We start from the raw sequence: 24,577 nt of genomic DNA, 5'->3' as shown, positions 1-24,577 counted from the left end.
ACCGCCTGGCATAGCGCCAACACTACATTCACCAATACCACCACCCCGTTCTGACTGATGGTCATCGCATTATGCACCGAGCGCGTGATCACATCCTCAGTTATTCAAGGATAACCAGGGTTTTACAGATCAAGTCTAGATGAAATCCATACTAGCCCGACATATGTTGGAGAGACTATATAGGTAGCGATCGATATTGGTCAGACTCCGTTTCGATTTTCGTTGTACATATCCTTTTATCCACAGCTTCATGGGGACACTATTGAAGAGGTTTCTCAGTCCCTACACATGAGAGAATTGTCAATGCTTAGCTATCTGGCGCATTTTTCATTTACACATACACTAAAAGGTCTATACGAAATATAGAAATAGGAAAAGAAAAACATCTTATTTGGTTAAGATATAAACTCATGTTCAACTATAAGTTTGGATGAGCTGGTACACCGATCGGTGGGCCATATCATCACCAAGAAATTCTTGGGTCATCTCATGTCGCGATCCTAGAAGTATATGCAAAGGGGGGAGACCAGAGAGAATAGACTGGTGACAGCTGCAGGGAAGATCATTTGTGACGCCCAGGAGTTGTTTGAGAATACGGAGCGAGTATAACACCGCCTGAATCTGAGAAGCCAGGTGGAGATCACTCCACTCCGCCTGGTCTGTTGTGTAGCCATGCTTGAGGAAATGTTCTAGGTTTGCAGCGTTAGGAAGCGTTGCGTGGTTCGAACAGTTCCTCCAGATCTCAGAAATAGCAAACATCACCCAGAATCTGGGTTGTGTCATATCCCCAAAAACAGTTTGCGCGAGTTTGAGACGGGTATGAAAAATATCCAAGTCCGAGGCAATTGTCTTAGCTCCGCAAAGAGTAATTTCTTCAGCCACAATCCGTCCACCTCTGCGTACAAACTCCTGGATGACGGGGAATCGGCTCGGCTCGGGGTATGACTGATTGAGAATGGAGTACCCAAGAGCTCGATACATTCGTCCCTGTTCCCACGCACATCGCCTTGAGTGATCTTCGGACAAAATTCCCATGTAGACATGCGGTTGAACATTCTGTCCCCGACAGTAGATCTTGGGACGTTCATATTGCCAAAATAGTTCCGACACACGTGGATCCAGTGTCAAATCGTTCACTCTTTGTTGAGATGAAAGTGGCTGGTCGTCGTCGACGAAGTCGTGCTGACATCCCTGGTATTCCTGGATGAATTTATGGTAGTCCAATGTGCGTTCACATGTACCTAGGTCTTCATTTGCTCGGCGCACTAGATCTGACAGTCCGTGTTGGGGGTTTTGTGTTAATTCATATGCGAAGCGCTGAATATCTTTAATACCTGGCCTATTGGAAAGCCCACTGAGGGATATCCTCAAACCTCGAATCTCTGTCGATACTTGATCCAGCGTGCTATCGAGCAAGTGTAGCGATTTGAGAAGTACAACTGCTCCGCGAGGCCCCAGATCATGAACAACCAAATCCGAATCATCTGTAAGTACCGCAGCCCCTGTAAGTTTTGAGATTCGAGCACAATCAAAATCAGCTTCACCAGGGACCATTGCAGTGATTCCTGCCCAGGGATACTCCTCCCCCTGGAGTTGAAGAGCATTCAATTGAAAGTCTATGGCCATCTGCTTTGTACTCCATCGCTGCTTTAGGTCCTCATATACAGCCGCGACCATAAATGGATTTTCTGGCAGCCTTCTCAGTCGCGATGGAAGACTTCGATTTTGCCAAAACTGCAATGGCTGTAAAGACTTCTGCTTGGGGCGGCCTTCCGGCGCCAACGGGAAAGTCCTTTGTCTTGATAGTTCCAATCGCTGCCTAGACTTCTCGATTCGATCCAGTCGGACCCCCCGTTTGGAGATAGGCAGTGCTCCATCAAAAAATATGCCATGTCTGTGAATGTGGTTAGAGGTATTCCTGACATTTGGACATCATCTAGGGAAAATAGTTACATCTTGATACCTCGGCCTTTTAATTGCAGAAGACAGCTAGCAACACCTCGACTAACTTGATCGCAAGTGGGCTGAGGATCAATTTTATCACAGATTAAATCTGACCATGCTAGTAATTTGTAATAGACGTGGTAAACCAGACTTGGCCCATCGATGACCACTGATCGGACGCAGGGAGGCAAGTCCGTTTTACTGGGGCTCCCATCCAGCACCACCGTTTCTGCATATGGGAGAACATGTTTGGTGAGTGACTGAATCCCCATTGCCGAACGTAAATTCGGAGGCCCGGAGGGCAGAGAAGAGATAGGACGACCGAGTTGGGGACTGGGAACAATACAAGTTGTATGTATATCTTTTGTGGGGAGATGAAATCTTTTCCCCCCTTAGTCAGACAACAACCCGTGCGGCTACATATCTCTATTTTTGAGCCGCATACAATTAATAAATTTAATCAATGCTACAATGAAAGAAGAAGCTAGATAGATCTACTCGAAACTACCAGGAATATATAAGACTCTACAGTAGTTGAAAATAATAAGATGATGAACAGAAATAAAACCTGGCAAAAGTATGGAACAATTGGGGGAAATGTTAAAGTTTATACTATACAGAAAGGGTTCTATCGTGCTGATCTCAGGAACCCAACAACTCCACGACAGTAACCAACCAGTTCAGCGAGACGCTTTCCTTCTTGCTGTTGCTCTTGACTCCAGGATTTCAGAGCCGACTGCAAGAGACGATGCTCTGGCTGATCCCCGTGTGAATACAGTGCCACCGTGTCTGCATGAATCTTCAGGAACACTGCCATCCATGCGTTGACTAGCTCGAAATCTCTTCGCAGCTTCAAGCGATTGGTGAGAGCATTAACAAAAGCGGACAACTCAGAGAAACCATCCCGAGCTCGTGAGTCGAGAGAACGAATTTCTAGATCTGCTCGGGCCGGGGAAAGAGATTTAAGATGCTCAATTAATGAGTCAAAATTGCCGGAATCGTGACCAGATAAGAGGAATCGACTGGTCGAAGAGTCCAAAGCATTCATGGTTCCTGCTGAGGCCTTTGACAGTCGAGACCGCTCTGCTTCCATGTTCTGGGTAAGAGCATTGTCCTCGCTGGTACTAGCTGCGGTTTCAGTAGTCGATTGGGGGGGACCGCCACCAAGCATAGAAGGAAGGAAAAATGGTGCCTTTTCGGGGGCCTTCGGGGCTTCTTTGGGCCGATTGCGTTCCTGTGAGATATGAATGAGATTGAATTATCAGGAAAATGGGAATAGAGACAATATATACCTTGATAGAGTCCAGATGCAGCAATGCCTGCCATTTGCTTTTGGGGACTAGACTGAGCGTAACCATATCCTCGCGCAACTGTTCAGTCGTCAAGACTGGCCCATCCATTTCGTCTGATTCGGCATCCTCCATAAAGGCTGCCTCGACAAGACCGGCACCACTCTCGCCGGAAGTAGTGGGCACACCCACATCCTCAATATGATCCTCGTCAAGATTTCTCGTAGACACAGGCATGAACAAGCTGCGGTTGCTCCACAAACTAATACCAATACTGCCAGCGTGTGCGGTAGCAAGGAACTCGCCAGTGGATGACATAGCTAGGGAGACACAGGTGCTAGAAACTCGGAAGATATCAATGAGGTGCCCAGTAGGCAAGTCCCAAACTCGCAGGACCGAGTCCATCGATGCCGCAATGATCCAGCGTCCGTCATTAGAAAATATGAAGTCATTCACCTGACCCACACATCCCCAGAATTCACGGACTAGCTTTCTGGTTTCCAGATCAACCACACGGATAGAGAGATCATCACAGCTAAAGGCAACCAGCTCGCTAGTCTCACTGTAGCGTATTCCAGTTACAGCTGCCATTGGATGCCAGTTTAGTTCATCGAGCAAGCTTCCCGAAAGAAGATCCCAAAACTACGGAAGAAAAGCCCATGTCAGTACAAACAATGTATCGAATGAGCCAAAGAAACAAGGCAATCTGGGAGAACTCACCTTGACCTTTCCATCCAGGCCGCAACTGATCACAGTCCGGTTGAGGTTGTCGATCATCAACCCAGTCACCGATTTGGTATGCTTGGCATTTTCATTATTCAACTGCATTTTCATGGCACGAGACTTTGGACCCCGAGCTGGGAAGCTTTGTCGGTGCAGGCCTGACTGAAGATTGAACATGTCAATTGAACCCCCAGCAGATCCAATGACGGCGAAAGTCCCACATGGAGAGACGGCCACGCTCTATAATAAACTGTGATTAGCCACGAATCGGAGAAGACAGACCCTTGTACTGTCGGGTAAGCTAAATACATACTTTAACCTCTGTTCCATCGCTTGTCGCAAATGCCCAGCGACCAGCCTTCTTCTTCCCCCAGAACCAAGTCCGGGCATACTTATCGCCTCGGTGACCAGTGACAACACTTTCCCACCCTGTAGAGTTGGATGATTCGGTGCCAGTGGACTTTGGGTTCGACCAGATGGGGCCAGAAGTGGCGGTGCCCATGCCAGCATCGCGGTTCAAGGAGCATGCGATGCAGGTAATTTCAGGTGCCTTGAGGGTGTCCACCATAGAATTGGATGAATCAGAAGGACCAAGCTTCTTCGCCTTGCGCTCTACGCTGCCCTGTGAAATCTCTGCGTGCTGACTATCTTTGCGCAAGCTCAGTCCCCAAAGACTGCTGTCTTTGCTTGCACTCAGAAGCCATTTACCGCCGGAATCAGAACCATCAGAACCAGCCGGCAAGAATTCTAGAGAGCTAACTGGTGCGGAGTGTCCACCGCGAGAGTGGAGGGGTCGAGGGATGGAGGAAAATGGGGCCTCGTCGAAAATCCACGTCTTCAAGGCATTGTCATCTCCTGATGACACGAGGACAGGTTGTCCGTCCAGAAACTCGATTCCATTCACACCCGTGCCATTCTCACGATTAGATACTCTATGGGCTCCTCGCAGGATCCCTGCCACACGACCACCGTCATTCAAGTCCCACATGGTGATATCACCACTCCCACTCGAGGCGGTGGCCATGACTCCGGCTTTGCGACCATCGTGGCCTGCTCCGAGGCCATCACTTCGGAATGCGATTGATGTAATTGGGAGGGCCCGTGGCGAGGGGCCGCGCAGTGATAAAACCAGATGACCTGAATCGATATTCACAATTGACAATGCACCGCTCTTGTGTGCAATTGCCAAGAGAGAAAGGGCGGGTGCCGGATGAATGGCAGTGACTGGTCCGGCGTCTGGGGACGAGGGTAACGTATGGATCAACCTTCCAGTTCGGAGATTCCAGATATCCAAGGCGCCATCCATCCGTCCGACGAAAATTTTGTTGAGATAAGTTGGCATATTACACATGACTCCACCATAGATTGGTTCCCCGGTTGATGATAAACCTGTGCTCGACTGAGGCCGTAGGCTGGCATAGTGTTCATAGGTGTCCATTTTCCACACTTCGAGGCCACCTGACCAGCAGCCGACCACCCATGATCCAAATACCAACAATTGTGCAATAGGACCCTCCAGGCTGGGACTTTCTAGGGTTGCAACTCGTTTGCCACGTTTGAACATCCAAACTCCACCTGGCGCTCGAGGACGAAGGTATCCCCAAGCGGCGAACACCTTATCTTGCCAGGCGCATGTTGCGGTGATAATCTCGGGGGTTTGTGGTCGACTCAAAAAGATCAAACTCAATCCTCGTCGCAAATCGTAGGTCTGCAGTGTATGACCGACGGAGGTGGTGATTTGATAGGTGGATTTACCTAGCCGTACACTGGTAAATGGTACAGGGGTTGGCGACACCAGTCCTAATGTCTATATTGGGCACATTAGTCAGTGAGGTGTATCCTTGTATCCTTATAGAAAACAGTAGAAGTTTGGAGCTTCCACATATTAGATCAGACATACCCGGAAAGGCGCGAAGATTTTAGAGCCACCCCGCTGCTTGGTGGAAACATTTTTTTGGGCGAGAGTCCTCTTCTGCCTCTTTGCCAATGGCAGATCAAAGGTATCATTAGCCAAGGCCGGCATGGTGGATGGCAGTGACTTTGGGCTCAGGCTTGATTAAGATCGAGAAATGGCGATTTTTTTTTTTTCTCCGCCTTCCAACTTGCAGCACACCGCCTTGAGGATCGGCACCGCCTAGGCACAGCCCTGGAGGTAACTAGAGTCCTGCTTTCTAGGCCATTGATTTATAGTATATGTAATATGTGATTTAACTAATAGTGCCTGGTATCCATAGAACTACTTATTTCCCGTTCTGGAACATTTGATTGTATTAACTGTATTTTTCTGACAATTTACTAGTGTAGTCTAGAGGTTTGTACTGTGTATAATTCATGACAGGTACCATACCATACATATCGCGTATCGCGCAAATCGAATCCACAGGTCCACGGCACCATCCAAAGTAACTCTCAGGCCAAATGTTACCCTGTACTTTACCCTGTACTGTGTACCTGTTCTGCCTAATCTTTCCATTACGCAGTGTTCGTTTTCGTCCAACATTATTTCCTTCCAAAGTTGCTCTATGTCTGACTGTCTGTATCGGTCCGTCTCTCTCTCTCCCTCTTACACTTCATCTCTCCGCTTCATCAATATTTTCGACCTTCCCAACAGTGGGAAAGTGCAAAAAAAATTAAGGAAAAAGGAAGAGACAAGAAGAAAAGAATAAAATTAAGAATTCAAGAATCATTGACTTAAAAACCATGTATTTCTTCTTCTAACAAACCATACTCCAACTGCAAGGGAAATAATTGCTAGACTTTCCCACCGTCCCGACTCCCAAGGGAGCCAAGCCCCCACAATTGCCCCTCTATCACCGCCTCCAGGGCTCCCGATATTCCTTCCCTCCGACTCTAATCCAGACTTCCTAATCCCATTTCCGTACAATGGATCCGGACAATGGCCCGACCAGTGGCTCTGCCACAGACATGGGTTCATCGAATGGGGTTTTTGAACAGATTCTAGGCTCGGGATCTCCACCGCCGCCGCCCCAACCTGCCACAGATACAGAGCAGAAAGAGATCCCTCCGACGGAATCCTCAATGTCAACTCGGGAACCAAACCAACCCTTGAAATCCGGTCGCATGGAGCCTGCTTCGGATGCCCGATCAATCCCTCGCTTTGGCCATTCCAACCGCTCATCGAGCCGGACTCCACGACGATTCAGCGGAAGTACAGCAGCGAGCTCAGTCAGCGAATTGGAGCCCACGGGCCCGAAACCTTGGAGACTGGGTGTATGTGCTCTTGATGTGAAGGCCCGTAGCAAACCCAGTCAGAATATCCTCACACGACTTCAAGCCAAGGGCGAGTTCGAAGTAATCGTCTTTGGTGATAAAGTGATTCTAGATGAAGCCGTGGAGAATTGGCCCGTGTGTGATTTTCTGATAGCCTTCTTCTCCGACGGATTTCCATTGGACAAAGCCATTGCCTATGCCAAGCTCCGAAAACCGTTTTGTGTCAATGACTTGCCCATGCAAAAAGTATTGTGGGATCGCCGATTATGTCTGATGATCTTAGATCAGATGGGAGTACCCACACCAAAGAGAGTTGAGGTGAATCGCGATGGTGGCCCCGTTTTGGAGTCCCCGGAGATGGCTGATCATATCTTCCGGCTGACTGGAGTCAAATTGAATGGGCCTGAGGATGGGACCGGGGGTGGTGCGCCAAAAACCCAAAATGTGTCCATGTCAGAGGACGGGGAGTCATTGATCGTGGACGGCAAAGTCTTTCGGAAGCCCTTTGTAGAGAAACCTGTCAATGGGGAGAATCACAATATCCACATCTACTTCCCCAATGATCAACAATATGGTGGCGGCGGACGGAGGCTGTTTCGAAAAGTTGGCAATAAAAGCTCCGAATATGACCCGGAGCTTTCGGTACCACGCTCAATCACTGAGAATGATACAAGCTACCTGTACGAACAGTTCCTGCGGGTGGACAACGCAGAAGATGTCAAAGCGTACACGGTGGGCCCGGACTTCTGCCATGCTGAAACACGCAAATCGCCCGTGGTGGACGGCCTTGTACGACGAAATACCCATGGAAAGGAACTACGGTATATCACCCAATTGACCAAAGAGGAGGCGGAGATAGCTTCGAAGATATCAAATGGCTTTGGACAGAGGATTTGCGGATTCGATATGCTGCGCGTGGGCGACAAGAGTTTCGTGATCGATGTAAACGGGTGGAGCTTTGTCAAGGACAACAACGACTACTACGACAAATGTGCACGTATATTACGTGATACCTTCTTGGTCGAAATGCGCAAGTGCGATGGATCAATGGAACTTTCCGAGCCACCTTCGCCAGATCTAGGTCAATCCAGAAGAGGCACAACAAGTTCACATCGACAGGCACTGCGAACTCTGCTCAAGTCTCCAAGTACATCCCGCCTCTATAGCGGCCAGTCGAACTCTAAAACTCAAGCTCAGGATCCTCCCCCATCAGATGTATCAACGGGTGCTCCTTCGTTGGCCTCGTCTTCGGGACTAGAGAGTGCCGAACCCAATGTGGGACTTAGCAAATTGAATTCGCGAGAAGGTCGCTCTGATTCTCGTGGCTATAGTCCTTCTAATACAAAGTCCCCTGCTGTTTCCCTCCATCATGTCAGTGAAGAGGCTCATCCTCCACTTCCAGCTTCGAAACACTCGTGGAAGCTCAAGGGAATGGTGGCAGTCATTCGACACGCGGATCGCACCCCGAAACAAAAGTTCAAATTTACCTTTCACAGCCAACCTTTTGTGGACCTCTTGAAGGGACACCAAGAAGAGGTGGTCATCAAAGGAGCAGCAGCGTTGTCTAGTGTTTCCGATGCCGTGAAACTGGCCATGGAACAGGGACTTGAAGACATGGATAAATTAAAACTGCTTCGCACATCATTGGAGAAGAAGGGCGGCTGGCCTGGTACCAAGGTACAAATTAAGCCCATGTTTCGGAGGCGCAAGCCAGAAGAAATGCGGGATCAGGAGTCTAGCCTGGTTTCCAAGGCGCCCGCAAACCTAGCAGATCCTGAGGCTTCTCCCTCAATCGCTCCCAATGAAAAAGGTCAGGATGACGAGGCCTTGCGTCGAAGCCAGGCACGAAGTGACTCTATCTCGGGACCTACTTTTTCTCGCTTCTCAGCCGTGGAGAATGATTTAATCTTGGATAAACTACAGCTTATCATCAAATGGGGCGGCGAGCCTACCCACGCTGCACGCTATCAATCACAAGATCTCGGAATGAATATGCGAGATGATCTCAAGCTGATGAACAAAGAGGCCCTCAATAACGTTCGTCTTTTTACCAGCTCCGAGCGTCGAGTTAGCACAAGTGGTAAGCCAATTGATTATCTTATCTATTTATATTTTCTCCTCGGGCGATACACTAACGACAAGAATCAGCTCAAATTTGGGCCAGTTCATTCTTGGATCAAAAAGAAATCCCTGAGGATTTTATCCAAGTCAGAAAGGATTTACTCGACGATTCGAATGCGGCAAAGGATGTCATGGATAAGGTTAAAAAGAAGCTGAAGCTTCTTCTACGAGAAGGATCTGCCCCATCGCAGTTTGCTTGGCCCAAAGATACGAATATTCCCGAACCATCTGTTGTGCTCTCCACTGTGGTAGAATTGATGAAATTTCATCGTAGCGTTATGCGCCACAACTTTAGCAAACTGGAACCCTCACTGCAAAAGGCCGAAGACCCTGACCTGCCCGAACTGCCGCCAGACCAACCGCAGTTAGCCAATGTGCAAGGACGATGGTGTGCAGGAGAGGACCCGCGGCTCTTCAAAGAACGATGGGAAAAGCTCTTCGCGGAGTTTTGTGACACGGAAAAGGTGGACCCAAGCAAATTGTCTGAATTATACGATAGTATGAAATTCGATGCTCTGCATAATCGCCCATTCCTGGAGTGGGTTTTTATGCCACCCGAGAGCGACCGGGACGATGATGACAAGGACAGTGTGAAAGGTCGAGACCAAAATAAGTCGGACCCAGCAACAGAGCACAAGAATGGCGTTGATGCGACGAATGAGAAACCTGAAGAGCGTCCAGAAAACCCGTCCCTCGCACAGCGCTTTGGCTTGAGGAAACGCTTCCAAGCCCTCGAATCGTTGCCGCACCTCCGCGCACTTGACGATTCCTACGACCATTACTTCAAGCTCTTCCCTGGATCCAAATCTGACACCAACAAATGTAAGACGGATGAACGTCTTTCTAAACTTAGAGAGCTATATAAGCTCGCTAAGGTCCTTTTTGATTACGTCACACCTCAGGAATACGGCATCACTGATAGCGAGAAGCTTGAGATCGGCCTTCTCACCTCTCTGCCACTTCTTCAGGAGATTGTGAGAGACCTTGAAGAAGTACAGGCTTCCCCCGATGCCAAATCCTTCTTCTATTTTACCAAGGAGTCTCATATCTACACACTTTTGAACTGTATCCTCGAAGGTGGTATTCAAACCAAAATTGCCCGTAGCACCATTCCTGAACTCGATTATCTTTCTCAGATTTGCTTTGAGCTATATGAAGCCCGAGACAGCGAGTCGGAAAAGAACTCCTACTCGATTCGTATCTCCATCAGTCCGGGCTGTCATGCCTTTGACCCGTTGGATGTGCAACTGGATTCCCGACACGCGATTGGATGCACCCCTCGGCGTAGCTTGACTGCGCACCAGGACTGGAAAGAGGTCATTGAGACTCTTAAAGCAAAATTTGATACGTAAGTATATTTGTTGTCTTTTGGCTTTGATATGCTTTTCACTTTCTCCTATGTTGTGATCATGATACTAAGACTATCTCTTACAGAGTCAAGCTTCCGAAATCTTTCATCGCCGTCAACTTGAGTGACAAACACTTTGCTCCCCGATCCGACGAACAAGATCTATCTTGATAGATCGAACTTGTTTAAATATGGATGACAATGTGCCTTTGCTGTTCCATCACCTGTATACTTCTATGTACAATTCTACTGGCTTACGTCTTTCTTTTACTCTTGTCTCCCTTTCAACGTGAACTACAGAGGTGTTACGACTATTCTCTGGCTTCGAGGGAATTAAAAAAAGGAAATACAATGTACCAATAAATAGAGATAATGTGAATTCGGATTCCTTTATGACAATATTATGGTCGGATCCATCTCAAAAGGAGAGGACGAACTACAAAAGCCTCGGCGACTCTAAATCTAAGTCTTGCCAAGACCAAGATCGCCAATATTTATTTATTTCATTACTATGTAAACACGGGAGATTTTCTCCTCATATAATTTTTTTTATGTCACAATGATAGGAGGTCCAAGTTCCCTCTTTCGTGATCCCGAGGTCACGGCCACGGGCCACCGATCTAATCGTCAATCGACTCTCCCCCGACATACCAGTCCATCATCCTTACACTCAGGGCCAGACTAACTCTTCGATTGATGTACTCACTAAAATATGGTCTTCGCTTCATATGATGGAACTGATTGTTGTATCCGATGCTAATTACGCCTCGAACGTATTCCTCTTCGCAAACGCCAGACAGAGCAGCGGCCGAGCCCCCCGCTGAGCGCGCGTTCCGCTTCACCACTCTCACCGGGTGGTATCAGAGCCCTGAGGACCCAACTCCAACCTCAGAGATGCTGTTGGCCCATCAAACTGGAAGCGTTCGTGTTGGAGAAGTTGTAAGGTCAGTTATCTGTTTCCCTCGGACAACCCTACGTCCTTGTCGGCAAGCTCATGACCCGGAGAGCGCAGAGAGCGCGAAACCACCCACCTCCACTGTTTTGATCAATAAAGCTAACGATAGTGATATGAATGAATAGATACACATTGACATACACGCCATCCGCTGATCCTATCCTTCCTCTCCCTGAAAGACTATATGTCAGGGTCAAAAATACGTCCGCCATTCCGCTTAGAGCCGCATATCTTCACGGTCCATATACCCTTTACGCATCCTGCTACCCTTCCACATTTGATCCCAATAGCAAGTATGACCGGCCCGAAGCGGATGGCGCACCACAATTTGAACCATACCTGAAAGCAGGGGGTAATTGGGATGCAACGATTAAGCTCCCGGCGCATTTGGAGGGTTCACACAACCTTGTTGCTGGTCAAGAGGTATCCGATGGCTCTTCAACGGTAACCTGGGTGATTGAAATTGTTTCTCAGGTTCTATTTTCGAGTAGTGCAGCCGTTCATTTCGATCTGCTGGTTGCTCGTGACCCGCACTCCTTGGATTATTTCTCAGCCAGTGGGGCCTTGATGGGTGGAATGGGCCCTGCAGGAAAGTTACAGGATCTTTCGTCCCCAGGGGTCAAGGGAAAGCAGGTGGTTGCCACACAGGGAGTTTACTCTAAGTCCATTACGTTATGTGTAGATGATACAAGCAGTCTTTGGAACAGCCCCCCACTGCCGTCAACGTCAAAAGATGTCGAATCCAGTGGAGGCATTGGAACTCATAATCCCGAACATGATAATGCAGATAATGCAGATACTCCGGCAGATTCGTCATCTACACAACCAAAACAGCGTGTTCATCTGGTTGTGATAACACATGGCTTGCATAGCAACTTGGGTGCAGATATGCTCTATCTGAAAGAAAGCATCGATGCTGCTGCAAAGAACAAGAAACGGAACAGCCAAGGCGGGACCGATGAAGATGACGAACAAGTCATTGTTCGGGGTTTTTCAGGCAATGCTGTGCGTACCGAACGTGGTATACAGTATCTAGGAAAACGCCTGGCCAAATACGTCTTGTTGATGACATATCCAGATCAACCCTACTATCCCCTAGCTGCTAAATCAAAGACATTCTCCCGGCCCTTCAGTTCTCGCAAAAACCAGGAGAATCTTTCCTCAGACCAGCCTGTTTCAACACAACAAGATGAGCCTGTCATCAAAGATGATCATGCTTACCGGATCACCAGCATTAGCTTCGTCGGGCATTCCCTTGGTGGATTGATTCAAACATATGCCATCGCGTACATCCGAAAGCACTCACCTCACTTCTTCGATCAAATAAGGCCGGTTAACTTCATCGCTCTTGCAACGCCGTTTCTCGGACTGAGCAATGAGAACCCAATGTATGTTCGATTTGCCCTCGACTTAGGACTTGTCGGGCGGACAGGGCAAGACCTTGGTCTCAGCTGGACAGCACCCAAAGTCCGAAGTGGCTGGGGTGCCATAATTGGCGGAAAGGGAGATCCAGTCAAAGATCAAAGCAATACTGATCCGGGCTCCAAGCCGCTTCTACGAATCTTGCCCTGTGGACCAGCTCATGAGGCACTGAAAAGGTTTCAGCATCGCACCATTTATTCGAACGTTGTAAACGATGGCATCGTCCCGCTGCGCACATCTTGTTTGCTTTTTCTTGACTGGAGAGGTCTCGATCGTGTGGAAAAGGCGAGAAGAGATAATGGCATCGTTGGAACAATGGCGGAATGGGGCTGGGCCGAACTTACTGGGGCCAATTCAAAGTCTCCTCAGATTCCTCGTGGAGACGAACTTGTGGGACTGAGTAATGATAGTACTTCTTTAGGAGAGCATGAAACTATGGCCGTGGAAGACTCATCATCTCCTTCCCCAGCGCAATTTCTAGTACCAGACCAATATTCTCGACCACATCATCATGCTGGCGAGGCTCATCCAAAGGAAAACATTACTGAGGCTGCCTCTCCAGGCCCGTTTAGTTCATTTCTCTCTCTGTTTCGTCCAAAGGAAACCAAGCTTCCTTCGCGTCCTAAGCATACCAAGATTTATAAACGCAGTCAGACTCTCGCGACGTTTGATACCAATGAAAACCCTGCACTCTCGGTCCGGGGAAATTCTTTATACGAGGATGAAGAAGGATTAAATACCCCACCCAGGACTACGTTCTTTGAGTCGGCTGGCGACCTATTGATGCCACCTTTGCCCCCTACTGAATTTATTCTGGACCCTGCAGCACGGCCCCGAACCATTTTCCATGACCGAATCTATCACCCGGATGATGTGCCTCCTCCTTTGCCCATGAAGCGACGAACCCTTACATTCGGTCCCCTTCAGAATAAATCGAAGTCGATGCCTGAAACTAGCAAATTAGAATCCAGCTCGAGTGCCCCCGCAAACACTGGCGAGAGTGGATTAAAAGTCGAGGAAAAGATCGCTCGTGCGTATCATCGTGATCTGACGTGGCGAAAGGTACTCGTTCGTCTCGAGCCAGATGCGCATAATAATATCATTGTGCGACGCATGTTCACGAATGCTTATGGGTGGCCAGTGGTGAAGCACCTAGTTGATACACATTTCGCGCATATGGAGGTAGATGATGTATTGCAGGGAGACGTTGAGCGGGCCAAGTCACCGGAAGTTGGGCCGACTAGCTCTGGGGATGAAGTCGAGGGGCAATGTGAACATAGTCCAAAGGATCAGGACACGACGGAGCACGACTTCAATGTCGACCACGATGCCGATCACGAGTTTGGCGATTCTTCCCATACTCCAATTGCACCTTCTCCGGTTCATGAACAGACCGAAGTCTTCCCAGGCGAGCACCGCTCCCATCGGACTGCAAGCACAACTGGACAGGACTCGGCACGTTGGACCGATCGGCAGATAGATGAAGATGATGATTGCGAATCTGTCTTTAACGAGGGGACTGACGCTGGTTTTCGTTGATCTCCACGCGACTCACATGAGTGATCAATATTTAGTGACATTTTCTTGTGAATTTCAACATATAATCTTGTACATACTTTGGTTTTTAGTATTTCTGCTTTTTCTTTGGTTATAAGCAGAATTTTGTATCTAAGTTTATAGAAATAGATCCTGGATATTGAAATATATGGAATTCTCTCGCGATTGAGTCGATTAATAGTCCAGACAACCCTGAATATTACTCCAGAATTCCTCAACAATCTCCTTCTGACCTTTCTCCGGAGCTCCCCTCACAGCAAGATACTTTCTTCCATCTAGACGAGGATCCCAATTACCCGGGTTGCCATCAACGACAATACCTCCCGCCTCAGTAAGAATAACCCAAGCGGCACAAACATCCCACTCCCAACAACCTCCTTCCCAGTACAGATCCATCGTTCCCTCCGCAACAGCACACATATTCAGTGCCGCCGAGCCGAGACTGCGCATAGAACGCACCATCGCGCCCCCATTTTCTTTTGACTGACCCAATTGCGCAAAGGTGCGAACTTTAGTATCCCAGTTTGGACCACCACGATCAGAGCCCCATTCAATACTAATGAGGGCATTGGACAGGCCTGAAAGAGGCTCTACATTCTCTCCTTTCCAGGGCAGACGAGTTTCCCGGTTCAAGAACGCTCCTTGGCCCTTGATAGCGGAGTACAAGGCCTTAGTGAAGGGGTTGTAGACTACGCCCACGACTGGAACTCGATTTACTGCAAACCCGAGTGCGACACAGGCGTGTGGGAAGCTGTGAATGAAATTCACGGTGCCATCAATTGGATCCACGATGAAGGTGGGCGCATCAGTTAGTGGAGTATTGGGGTCATAAGTTTCTTCCCCGTGGAATCTGGGAGAGTCCATATACTATTAGCAACTTGAAATGAGGAGCGGTCTATGTCTCTTTTCTCATTCCTGGACATACTTATAGTCGGGGTATTTCTCCATGAGCGAAGTGGAGATCATCTTTTCGACCGCACGGTCATATTCGGTGACTAGATCGGCAGCTATTGAAATGAGTCTATGATGTCTCTATAGATCCCATGTACATTGTCGCACATACTGTTCTTCTTAGAGCCAGTTCCACTCGTCTCGGGCAGCGCATTGTTAATGATCTCGCCAGCCTGATGGGCCAATGAGACCAATGTATCGTGGATATCATTCAAATCCATGGCCATGTTGGAGGGAATCTTGCAATAAAGGATCAATTGAGTGAAGTTTGCAATAGTTAAGTTTTATCGGACAAGGAGGATTTCCCCTTTTCCCCCACTAAAAGTCGGAGACCGCGGGAATGAGGGGCAATAAGGGTAATTTAGATGAGAAGAAGTATATAATAATGGCGGATGTAGACTATAGTATATTAATTAATCATCTATATATTATAATGTGCTATCTACTATCTACTATCTCCCATATATATGTACTCTATGTACTCTATGTACTCTATGTTCTATTACTCAGTATGGAATGTATGGAATGACGTCGAATCCTCATTTTCCCCCACTTAGAACTTTTTTTTTCTTTTTTTTCCTTCATTTTCTACATTCTTCACGACTTCCATCACATTAAACATGTCTAAAGAACTAGAAGAGGTGATCTTTCAATTATCCCTGTCTCTTGTCACCTCCCAAACTAACCAGTGCCTCTCTTCTCTTTACAGCTGGTGGAGTTTCTTCACCACGGAAATACCCAGATCCGCCAAATTGGTATGTCCGAAGTCTAGCATACTCTCCAGACTGTCTCAGGAATGCAAGTCTAACCTCTCCAGCTTGCGAAACCCTTGTCGCATTCTCCACAACTCAGCCGAACTTATTCAAGCGCGATCAATTACTTCCGATCCGGGATTTAAAGCTTCTCACCCGCGATTATCCTGTATGGCGCAACCGATATTCTCCCTCGACCTCGCGCGCAATATGCATGACTGACGCAAGACTAGCCCATAGCAGCAAATGCATTGAGTATCCTGGTGAATCTGTCCGCAGATGAGGAGATCTTGAAGAACCTGACTGAGGATGATGAATATATCGAGGTCCTCCTGTCCAAACTCACGGTACGTGGTGGATTCAGTTCAAATGAACAAATTGAGCTGAGCTGACAATAATGCGCACTAATAGAGCACCGAAGATCCCAATGTCGACGATGTCGCTCCCCTCTTCGCCAACCTGATCAAATCCGACCGTCTCCAATCCCTAAACTCCATGAAGCGCAAAATTCCCGAGGGGGTCTCAACATCTGAATATGCCATTGACCAGCTGATGGACTGCTTCGTAAAGGGAGCTGAAGGTGACCTCAACAAGCACGGCAATTATGACTACCTCTCCTACGTTTTTGCCGACTTGTCTCAGACAGAACAAGGACGAGCCTATTTCACCACTCGCCAAAAATACGATGATGTCGTCCCTATTACCAAGTTGACTGTCTTCACGGAACATACGAGTCATGTTCGTCGCAAGGGTGTCGCCTCTACCATTAAGAATGTGGCCTTTGATGTCCCCTTCCACTCTATGTTGTTTGCCGAAGACGAGGCCAATCTCCTTCCTTACCTCCTTTTGCCCATTGCCGGCCCCGAAGAGTTCTCCGATGAAGATATGCTCTCCATGCTGCCTGACCTTCAATTGCTACCACCGGACAAGAAACGAGACAGCGATCCGACTATCCTCACCACCCATCTCGAAACTCTTCTCCTGTTGACCACAACCCGTGAAGGCCGAGAGAAAATGCGCGCGGTGGCTGTCTACCCCTTCATTCGCGAGTGTCATCTGAACGTGGAAGATGAGGAGGTCCGGGAAGCCTGCGATCGATTGGTGCAGGTATTGATGCGTGATGAAGAAGGCGAGGGAGACAAGACTGATGCCGATCTGGCTAAAGCACAAGGACAGATCGAGGCACCTCCAGCAAATGAAGATGAGACAGTAACTGAGTTGTTTTAGATATTGTCCATATTATCGGTGACAACTTTGGAAATAGAAGAAAAAAAGAACTAGACGAAGCAATGAATAGAATGGTGTATATATTAGTATATACTACTTAAACACGATCACTGTCTTTACATTTACCCGCCTAGAATATATATAGAATATCAGAACCTTTATCCACTCGTAGTAATAGTAATAGTAATGGTAATAGTAATAACCGGATTCTAACATTGAAGTGGAGCTTGCAGCTCGGATTTTCCTGCTTAAGTCGCTTATGTGGGGCTCGGATTCTTCCTCTTCCATCTCTCTCTCGCTTGCTCCGATCAAGCTACTGCACGATCTAATCCTAAAACAACCATCCATTCCATCATTGCCCCTCTCTAACGCAAAAAAAAAAAAAAAAGAAATAAAAAATATTACAGAATCAACCCCACCATCACGACGGCCGATATCCCGCTGCAGACGCGGAAGCTGTCTTGTCCCCCGAACTTGAGGGGCGAGACGCTTCCCGCTGAATTGAATCAAACTGAATCATTAAATCGTGACAATCGTGACTACAACGATAACGAAAGCTGCAATTGCGATCAAGATCAATCGGGTCAGAACTGCAGGGACGACGGAGATGGAAACTGCAACTCGGACCTTGAATTAGACCTTGACGCTGACCTTGATCTGGATCTGCATCCCGATCATACGCTTCCGCCCGACGATTCCACGTCAATCGCTCAGCGTTTCCGTACCCTGATGTCGCGCGCGCCTTTGATCCGGACGTCACCCGCCCTGGGCTCAACCTCGTACGGTGCTGTACGTATTCCACATGATTCCGATGACGATAGTCAATTGCCGGATCGACGGAAGAATTCCCGTAGAGCGTTGAATGGGGATTCGCTACGGACAAGCTTGGAGAGTTGTGCTGAGGGGCCTTCGAATGAAGCACGACAACGGACTAGCGGTCGCCGAAGAAGCAATGGTTGGGCGAGGAGTAGTCACACTCGACGGCCATCATCGGCCACCTCGGACGTGGGCTTGGGGCCGGATTCAAAATTCTCGTTTGCAACGGGGTTGGCCGTACCTGGGAATTCGGTGATTCAAGATACCCCGGTTTCTTCCCCGTATATGACAAGCGATGAAGAGGATACATTAGATATGGATGATGAAGCCTCCAAATCTTCCGAGGAAGATCCTCCCGACAATTCTCCGTATGTGTGACCTTGTCTCTTTCGTTATGTTTGCACGCGTGCGTGCGTTCGTATGCTCTTTTGATGCTAATATGAAACCTCATATCTAGATACGCTCAAGTTCGAGCAGCGGTCCCAGCAACCGACGATATAAGACTTTCTATAAATAGTATGCTACATACGTTGACCCGATTATACTAAACACAGAATAAACCTAACAATTACATCTACAGCACCCCGCATGTGGATACTCTCATTGATTTTTTCACTCACAGGATCCGCTGCAAATCTTTTCTTTTCTCTCCGTTATCCAAGTGTTGCGATTACGCCAATCATCGCTTTGGTTCTAGTTCACCCACTGGGCAAATTCTGGGATGTAGCGTTGAAAAGATCCAATGATCCAATAGAAGTCTTTGAGAACGGCACGCTTGATCACCGAGAATCTTTCTCCGGTGATCTTGAACAGGCAGATCGTTCATGGATTTCTCGCATTCGTCTCTGGCTGGCCCAGGGGCGTTGGAATGAGAAGGAACATGCATGTGTCTATATCAGCAGTAACGTTTCGTTTGGATTTGCTTTTGCTACAGACGTGAGTTCCATGAATCTTGTTTTGCGATAATCCTCGCTGGAATTTGCAGCTAATCACCAACATAGGTCATCGTGGAGCAACATAAATTTTACCAGCAAGAAGTTCCAATTCTATACCAATTGCTCCTCATCATCTCGACACAAGTTCTGGGATACGCTTTTGCTGGCTTGACTAGACGATTTTTGGTCCGACCCTCCGCGATGATCTGGCCGGGAACTCTCATGTCCACTGCCATGTTCTCCACTATGCATAAAACCGCCAACAAGAGAGCCAACGGATGGAGTATCTCACGATACAAGTTTTTTATCCTTGTGTGGACAGGAGCCTTCTTGTGGTACTTTGTGCCAGGGTTACTGATGCCCGCGCTCAGTTACTTCAACGTCATCACATGGTTCGCCCCAAAAAATGTGGTCGTCTCTAATCTTGTACGTGACTGTCAAATTCACCTATCCTATCCTTACCTAGAGCCATACCTTGTGTTAATTCTACTACCATATTCCAGAATATCTCGCTGACTGGACTAGTTTGGCGTGGCTTCGGGTCTCGGAATGTTTCCCTTAACGTTTGATTGGGCTCAAATCGCCTACATTGGTTCGCCTTTATTAACGCCGTGGTGGGCTGCAGCCAACATTCTGACCGGCCTGGTGGTTGTTATATGGATAATCGCTCCAATTCTATGTAAGTCATTGCTAAATCCAGGGCTGCATCCAGTATCTTCATGCTGATCGATGAAAGATTACAAAAATGTGTTATACTCTGCCTTCATGCCCATTCTATCGGCAGCTGTTTTTGATAACGAGGGCCATCCGTACAATGTCAGCCGAATTTTGACCTCCGATTTCTTATTTGACGAGAAAGCATATCAGGAATATTCACCAGTCTATCTCCCAATCACATACGTGCTTTCCTATGGTGTTCAGTTTGCTGCTTTAACATCCCTGGTAACACACACTGTGTGCTGGTATGGCAAGGATATTTGGCAACAGACCCGACGAGCTTTTGAGGAACGACGTGAGCTTCCTGGAATGGAAACATACGAACCATTGTGGAGCGAGAACGGCCAGCCACAGCCTCGACGGAGTCATGATATCTCTCGAGATAGTTCGCACGAGGCCAGTCGAGAAATCCCTCTGGGCATGGAAGATGTCCACTGTCGTTTGATGAGACGATACAAAGATGCCCCACTCACGTGGTATCTCATAGTACTCGTTACCATGCTTGCCACTGCTACATTCACTGTGGAACAGTATGTTTTATCACCCCTTCTCTGATAACATCTTCACGTGTTACAGATCTAACCTTCTCTATAGCTACCCAGTTCACCTACCCTGGTACGGATTATTCCTGGCCCTAGGAATCACCAGCATTTTCTTCATCCCAGTCGGTATCATAATGGCTGTCACAAACCAACATAGCAGCCTTTATCTAATCTGCCAGCTTCTTTGTGGCATCGTCTTTCCTGGACGACCTATTGCGAATATGATTTTTGTCACTTACTCTTACATCAGTTCAGCTCAAGGTATCAAGTTCTCATCCGATCTCAAACTTGGTCATTACATGAAGATCCCACCTCGAATTCTGTTTGGGGTCCAGATGGTCGCTACTCTGGTGTCCAGCCTCACCCAGATTGGTGTACTGAATTGGATGTTCACCCATATCCCCAAGCTGTGCACCCCTGAAGCTTTAAACGGCTTCAACTGTCCGATAGCACGTGTACATTTCAATGGAAGTATTCTCTGGGGTGTCGTGGGCCCCCAAAGATTCTTTGGTCCCGATGGGCTCTACCGGCCCTTGGTGTGGGCATTTTTGATTGGTGCCATGGCCCCCCTGGGCGCCTGGTTACTTGGTCGACACAGCAAGAAAAGTTTCTGGCGCAAGGTCAACTTCCCCATTCTCTTTGGCAGTCTTAGTTGGATCCCACCTGCTACAGGATTGAACTTCTCTGTATGGGCATTAGTGTGCTTTGTGTTTAATTACGTGATCCGACGCCGCAAGACCGCTTGGTGGGAGAAATATGCGATGACCCTTTCCGCAGCCATGGATTCAGGACTCGCATTCGCCGTTATAGTCGTGTTCTTTGCGCTTGTCTACCCAGGTTTCGTTGCGAATTTCAAGTGGTGGGGAACAGAGATCTACAAGCAGGGCTGTGACTGGATCGCCTGCCCTTATCGACAACTAGAACCAGGGCAGAAGTTCGGAAATTAGTTTTTCTCCCTGTGTATATACATACATCCGGTGGCTGAATGATTATATGAATGAACGATAATAGATTGGAAGAATCCCCACGATCAAAGAGTAAAGTTCATTGGTTTCCAGTGTATAGACATGTCAAGATGCATAAATGGGCATGCATAAGATATCTGAACTTGGCACAAAATTCAAATTAAATTAAGGTAATTTATTGATCCATTACACCGAGAACAATTAAATTCACAAGCGAGAAGTAGAAAGTACGAAGTTGCATATTGAGCTAAAAGTATGATGTAGACGACAGCACTTTCAGCCTCAGGCATACACCATGACTCAGCTGCTCACCCCAAGTCCCGTGACCTTTCATCATCATAGGCATATGCCAGAGGCTAGGCGACTCCGCATCTCATCTTTGTTCGACGCGCTCTTTTCACCTCCTCCCCTTCATCTCATCCGTCCTATGCGTCTGTGATACTCCTTACCTCTGTATAAACGTTCATCTTTAAGGGAATCATGTCGACATCGACCAACCCTTCAAATGGGCGAACGCCAACCGCACCTAATGGCGCCCCTCCGATGAGAATGCGTCGCCCGAAAGCCGCCGACCCCTTAGTTCGCCCTAAAAGAAGACCAATCAGACCTACAGGAGCTGCACCTACAGCAGGCAAAACTGCTATAAAGACACTTCCCACACGCCCCCCACCCAACGCTCAGCCGTCGTTGTCGCAGGCGTTCGAACGGCCCGGACCAGCTCCTGTCCAGGGAGATCAAGCCGCCAATGCATTTAGCGGCCCCCTTATAACCCAAAACTACGTTGATTACCCCGTGGTCACGACCAAACGAGCTATCCGAGAAGGACTGAAGCACCATATCGCTCGTTTCGCAGCTAAACGGATTGTGGACCCACGCGATGAGTCTCAGTTCACGCGACCGGTGAGGTTACAGCGTCGAGACCCGCGCTCACGGAACCAGGAGCACCATACGGAAAGATCCTTTGGACCAGATGGGCAACAACTTGATGAGGCGGACCGGGAAGCACAGGATGCTAGAAGAGCTGCGCGCGAGAAAGAACGAGCGGAGAATTTGGCCCAGATTGCCCCATCAGTGGGAACATCTGCGAAGCGACAAAACATACCCAAGCAGAAGACACAGCAAGTTTTCAAGTCCGATATGACACGCGAGGAAATCGCAAGAGCACGGATCAAGTACGAAGAAGCTCTACCATGGCACCTGGAGGATTTCGATAATCAAAATATCTGGGTTGGTAACTACGAAGCTGCTTTATCTGAGACACATGCGGTATTTGTTCTAGACAATGGCAAGATGCGCATGATACCCGCGGAAAAGTGGTATAAGTTCAGCGCCAAGAGTCAATTCAAGGCATTGACGATTGAAGAAGCAGAGAAGTTCATGGCGAAACGAATCAAGGATCCTCGGTGGTTTATGGAAAAAGAAAAGGAGGTGGCCGAGAAAAAGGAACTGGAGCAGTATGCCAAGTCGCGCAAAGTCTACGCTGGCAAAAAGGGTGTTTCAGCTGGAGGAGGAGAAGGGCTAGAGGCTGGTGAAATGGACTTTGAAGAGGACCGATTTGCCGACGACGAAGAACATGACGATCTCTTTAATGACCAGGATGACGAAGCGAAAGACGCCGAGAAAAGAATTAAGGAGGATCAATTAAAGGCAAACGTGTTCGACCTGAAGGATGAGAAGGACTACGAGAAAGAAGAAAAGCGCGAGAAAATGGAGAAAGAGGCTCGCCATAAGCTGGGAAAGAAGATGCGCAAGGCACTCAAGAAAAGAGAACGAAATTTCGACTACTCCAGCGGCTCGGAGGCCAACCCATACAGCTCGGAAGACGAAGAGGTAAGCTTCTACTGCCCTGGCAAGCGCCCAGGGGATTTGAAGGCTAACTATATACTTTTCTTTTGCCTCTAGAGTTCCGACGACAGTGAAACCGAACGCTTGAAGGAGGAAGAACGAAAAGCAGAGGAGGAAAAGAAGAAGAAGGAAAAGGAAGCAGCTTCTGCTAAAGGCAGTACAACACCTTCGGGTCGACCGAAGCATGTAGACTCTCTTAAGAAGTCTGGGATTCTCAAGCGATCGGGTTCGCCCAACGCCTCAGACGCCAGCGGGACTGATACGTCCCGAAAGAAGGCTAAAAGCAAGCACTCTTCTCATCCAACTCCATCAACTTCTCGCCCTATGTCTCCGTCTACTGTACAGGTATGCCTCAAACATTGAGCTCCTGTTCCAAGTAACGGAGTAAGCTAATATAATTGAACTAAATAGGCTGGAAAGAAACGGGTCCGCAACATTCCACTGGGTGGATCTGGGTCTGGCAGTGAACTTGACGCTGGTGTTGGATCTGGAGCTGAGATCAGCGAAAGTGGCAAAACTAAGAAGCTGAAGCTCAACCCACCTGGTACCTCTCGAGGGGGTACACCACAGGGCTCTCGGGCAGCAAGCCCCGTTGCAGGTGGCCGGAGCTTCTCTGGAAGTCGCGCTAGCAGCCCCGACGGAGGTCGTAAGTTACATCTGACAATATTTGAATAAATTTTTGATTATGGATGTACTAACTATTTGGGACGGTACAGGCCCAGGACGAGTATCTACACCCGTTTCCGCTGGAGGTATGCCTTTCCCGTCAGAGGCGGAGATTCGTGCAGCGATCCCAGCAACTGGTATTCTCAGTAGTGATCTTCTTCGCGTTTTCCGGCCTCGCATTGGCGAATCTAAGGAAAACCACCGCCGTTTCATTGGAATTGTCAAGGGGGTCAGTGTCTATGGCAAGGAAGACCGAATGCTTCGGCCAATTCCTCCGGCTTAGGGGGTTGGGAGTAAGGTGATGAAGTCTCGCACAATTCGGCCTTCTCAAGTCTTGTGAAGTCCCTTTTTTATTCACTGGCCATAAGCCTTCGACAATGCCCTGAGCACACTAACCTAATGTCAATACAAATCAAGTTACGTGGACAGATGTACAAAAGAATGCTTCTACAGCAAGAGTCTAGTTTGAAAAAGAAACCAAACTCTAGAAAGGAAATAATGAAAATGTAAATATAAATGTAAAAAAAAGATAATAATTAAGGAAAAATGAATCTCATATACATGCAACTAA

At 48.0% G+C, this 24,577-nt stretch overlaps 7 protein-coding genes across 7 annotated transcripts; 4 read left to right on the top strand and 3 right to left on the bottom strand.

Annotated features, from left to right (window-relative positions):
• Positions 1-414: 414 nt before the first annotated feature.
• Positions 415-2,216, bottom strand: N7478_012068 (PIN and XPG domain-containing protein; the record flags this gene model as incomplete). The annotated part of the gene is made up of 2 exons (XM_056928282.1): positions 415-1,894; positions 1,954-2,216. 2 exons carry the CDS (start codon positions 2,214-2,216, stop codon positions 415-417), a joined length of 1,743 nt encoding a protein of 580 aa, XP_056774009.1.
• A 356-nt stretch (positions 2,217-2,572) lies between these two features.
• Positions 2,573-5,979, bottom strand: N7478_012067 (rRNA-processing protein UTP21; the record flags this gene model as incomplete). The annotated part of the gene is made up of 5 exons (XM_056928281.1): positions 2,573-3,178; positions 3,237-3,875; positions 3,954-4,196; positions 4,270-5,763; positions 5,857-5,979. The coding sequence occupies 5 exons, from the start codon at positions 5,977-5,979 to the stop codon at positions 2,573-2,575; spliced, it is 3,105 nt and encodes a 1,034-aa protein (XP_056774008.1).
• An 860-nt stretch (positions 5,980-6,839) lies between these two features.
• N7478_012066 (inositol polyphosphate kinase VIP1) lies at positions 6,840-10,827 on the top strand (the record flags this gene model as incomplete). Its single annotated transcript, XM_056928280.1, has 3 exons — positions 6,840-9,267; positions 9,336-10,656; positions 10,743-10,827. 3 exons carry the CDS (start codon positions 6,840-6,842, stop codon positions 10,825-10,827), a joined length of 3,834 nt encoding a protein of 1,277 aa, XP_056774007.1.
• Positions 10,828-11,409: 582 nt separating this feature from the next.
• Positions 11,410-14,572, top strand: N7478_012065 (lipase ROG1 family protein; the record flags this gene model as incomplete). The annotated part of the gene is made up of 2 exons (XM_056928279.1): positions 11,410-11,600; positions 11,737-14,572. 2 exons carry the CDS (start codon positions 11,410-11,412, stop codon positions 14,570-14,572), a joined length of 3,027 nt encoding a protein of 1,008 aa, XP_056774006.1.
• Positions 14,573-14,764: 192 nt separating this feature from the next.
• On the bottom strand, positions 14,765-15,768 carry N7478_012064 (inositol monophosphatase family protein; the record flags this gene model as incomplete). Its single annotated transcript, XM_056928278.1, has 3 exons — positions 14,765-15,440; positions 15,516-15,597; positions 15,654-15,768. 3 exons carry the CDS (start codon positions 15,766-15,768, stop codon positions 14,765-14,767), a joined length of 873 nt encoding a protein of 290 aa, XP_056774005.1.
• A 393-nt stretch (positions 15,769-16,161) lies between these two features.
• N7478_012063 (Oligopeptide transporter OPT superfamily) lies at positions 16,162-21,477 on the top strand (the record flags this gene model as incomplete). Its single annotated transcript, XM_056928277.1, has 12 exons — positions 16,162-16,182; positions 16,251-16,296; positions 16,359-16,462; positions 16,527-16,640; positions 16,705-17,502; positions 17,968-18,704; positions 18,794-18,852; positions 18,917-19,272; positions 19,338-19,697; positions 19,797-19,950; positions 20,008-20,518; positions 20,583-21,477. 12 exons carry the CDS (start codon positions 16,162-16,164, stop codon positions 21,475-21,477), a joined length of 4,155 nt encoding a protein of 1,384 aa, XP_056774004.1.
• Positions 21,478-21,975: 498 nt separating this feature from the next.
• N7478_012062 (transcription factor IIF subunit TFG1) lies at positions 21,976-24,289 on the top strand (the record flags this gene model as incomplete). Its single annotated transcript, XM_056928276.1, has 4 exons — positions 21,976-23,325; positions 23,398-23,685; positions 23,752-23,986; positions 24,057-24,289. 4 exons carry the CDS (start codon positions 21,976-21,978, stop codon positions 24,287-24,289), a joined length of 2,106 nt encoding a protein of 701 aa, XP_056774003.1.
• Between the last annotated feature and the right edge of the window lie 288 nt (positions 24,290-24,577).

Source organism: Penicillium angulare, assembly GCF_028827245.1.
Source record: "Penicillium angulare strain IBT 27051 chromosome Unknown utg000009l_segment0_segment0, whole genome shotgun sequence".
NCBI lineage: Eukaryota > Fungi > Ascomycota > Eurotiomycetes > Eurotiales > Aspergillaceae > Penicillium > Penicillium angulare.
Note: the sequence above shows the minus strand (reverse complement) of the source record. Positions and strands in the feature narration are given on the sequence as shown.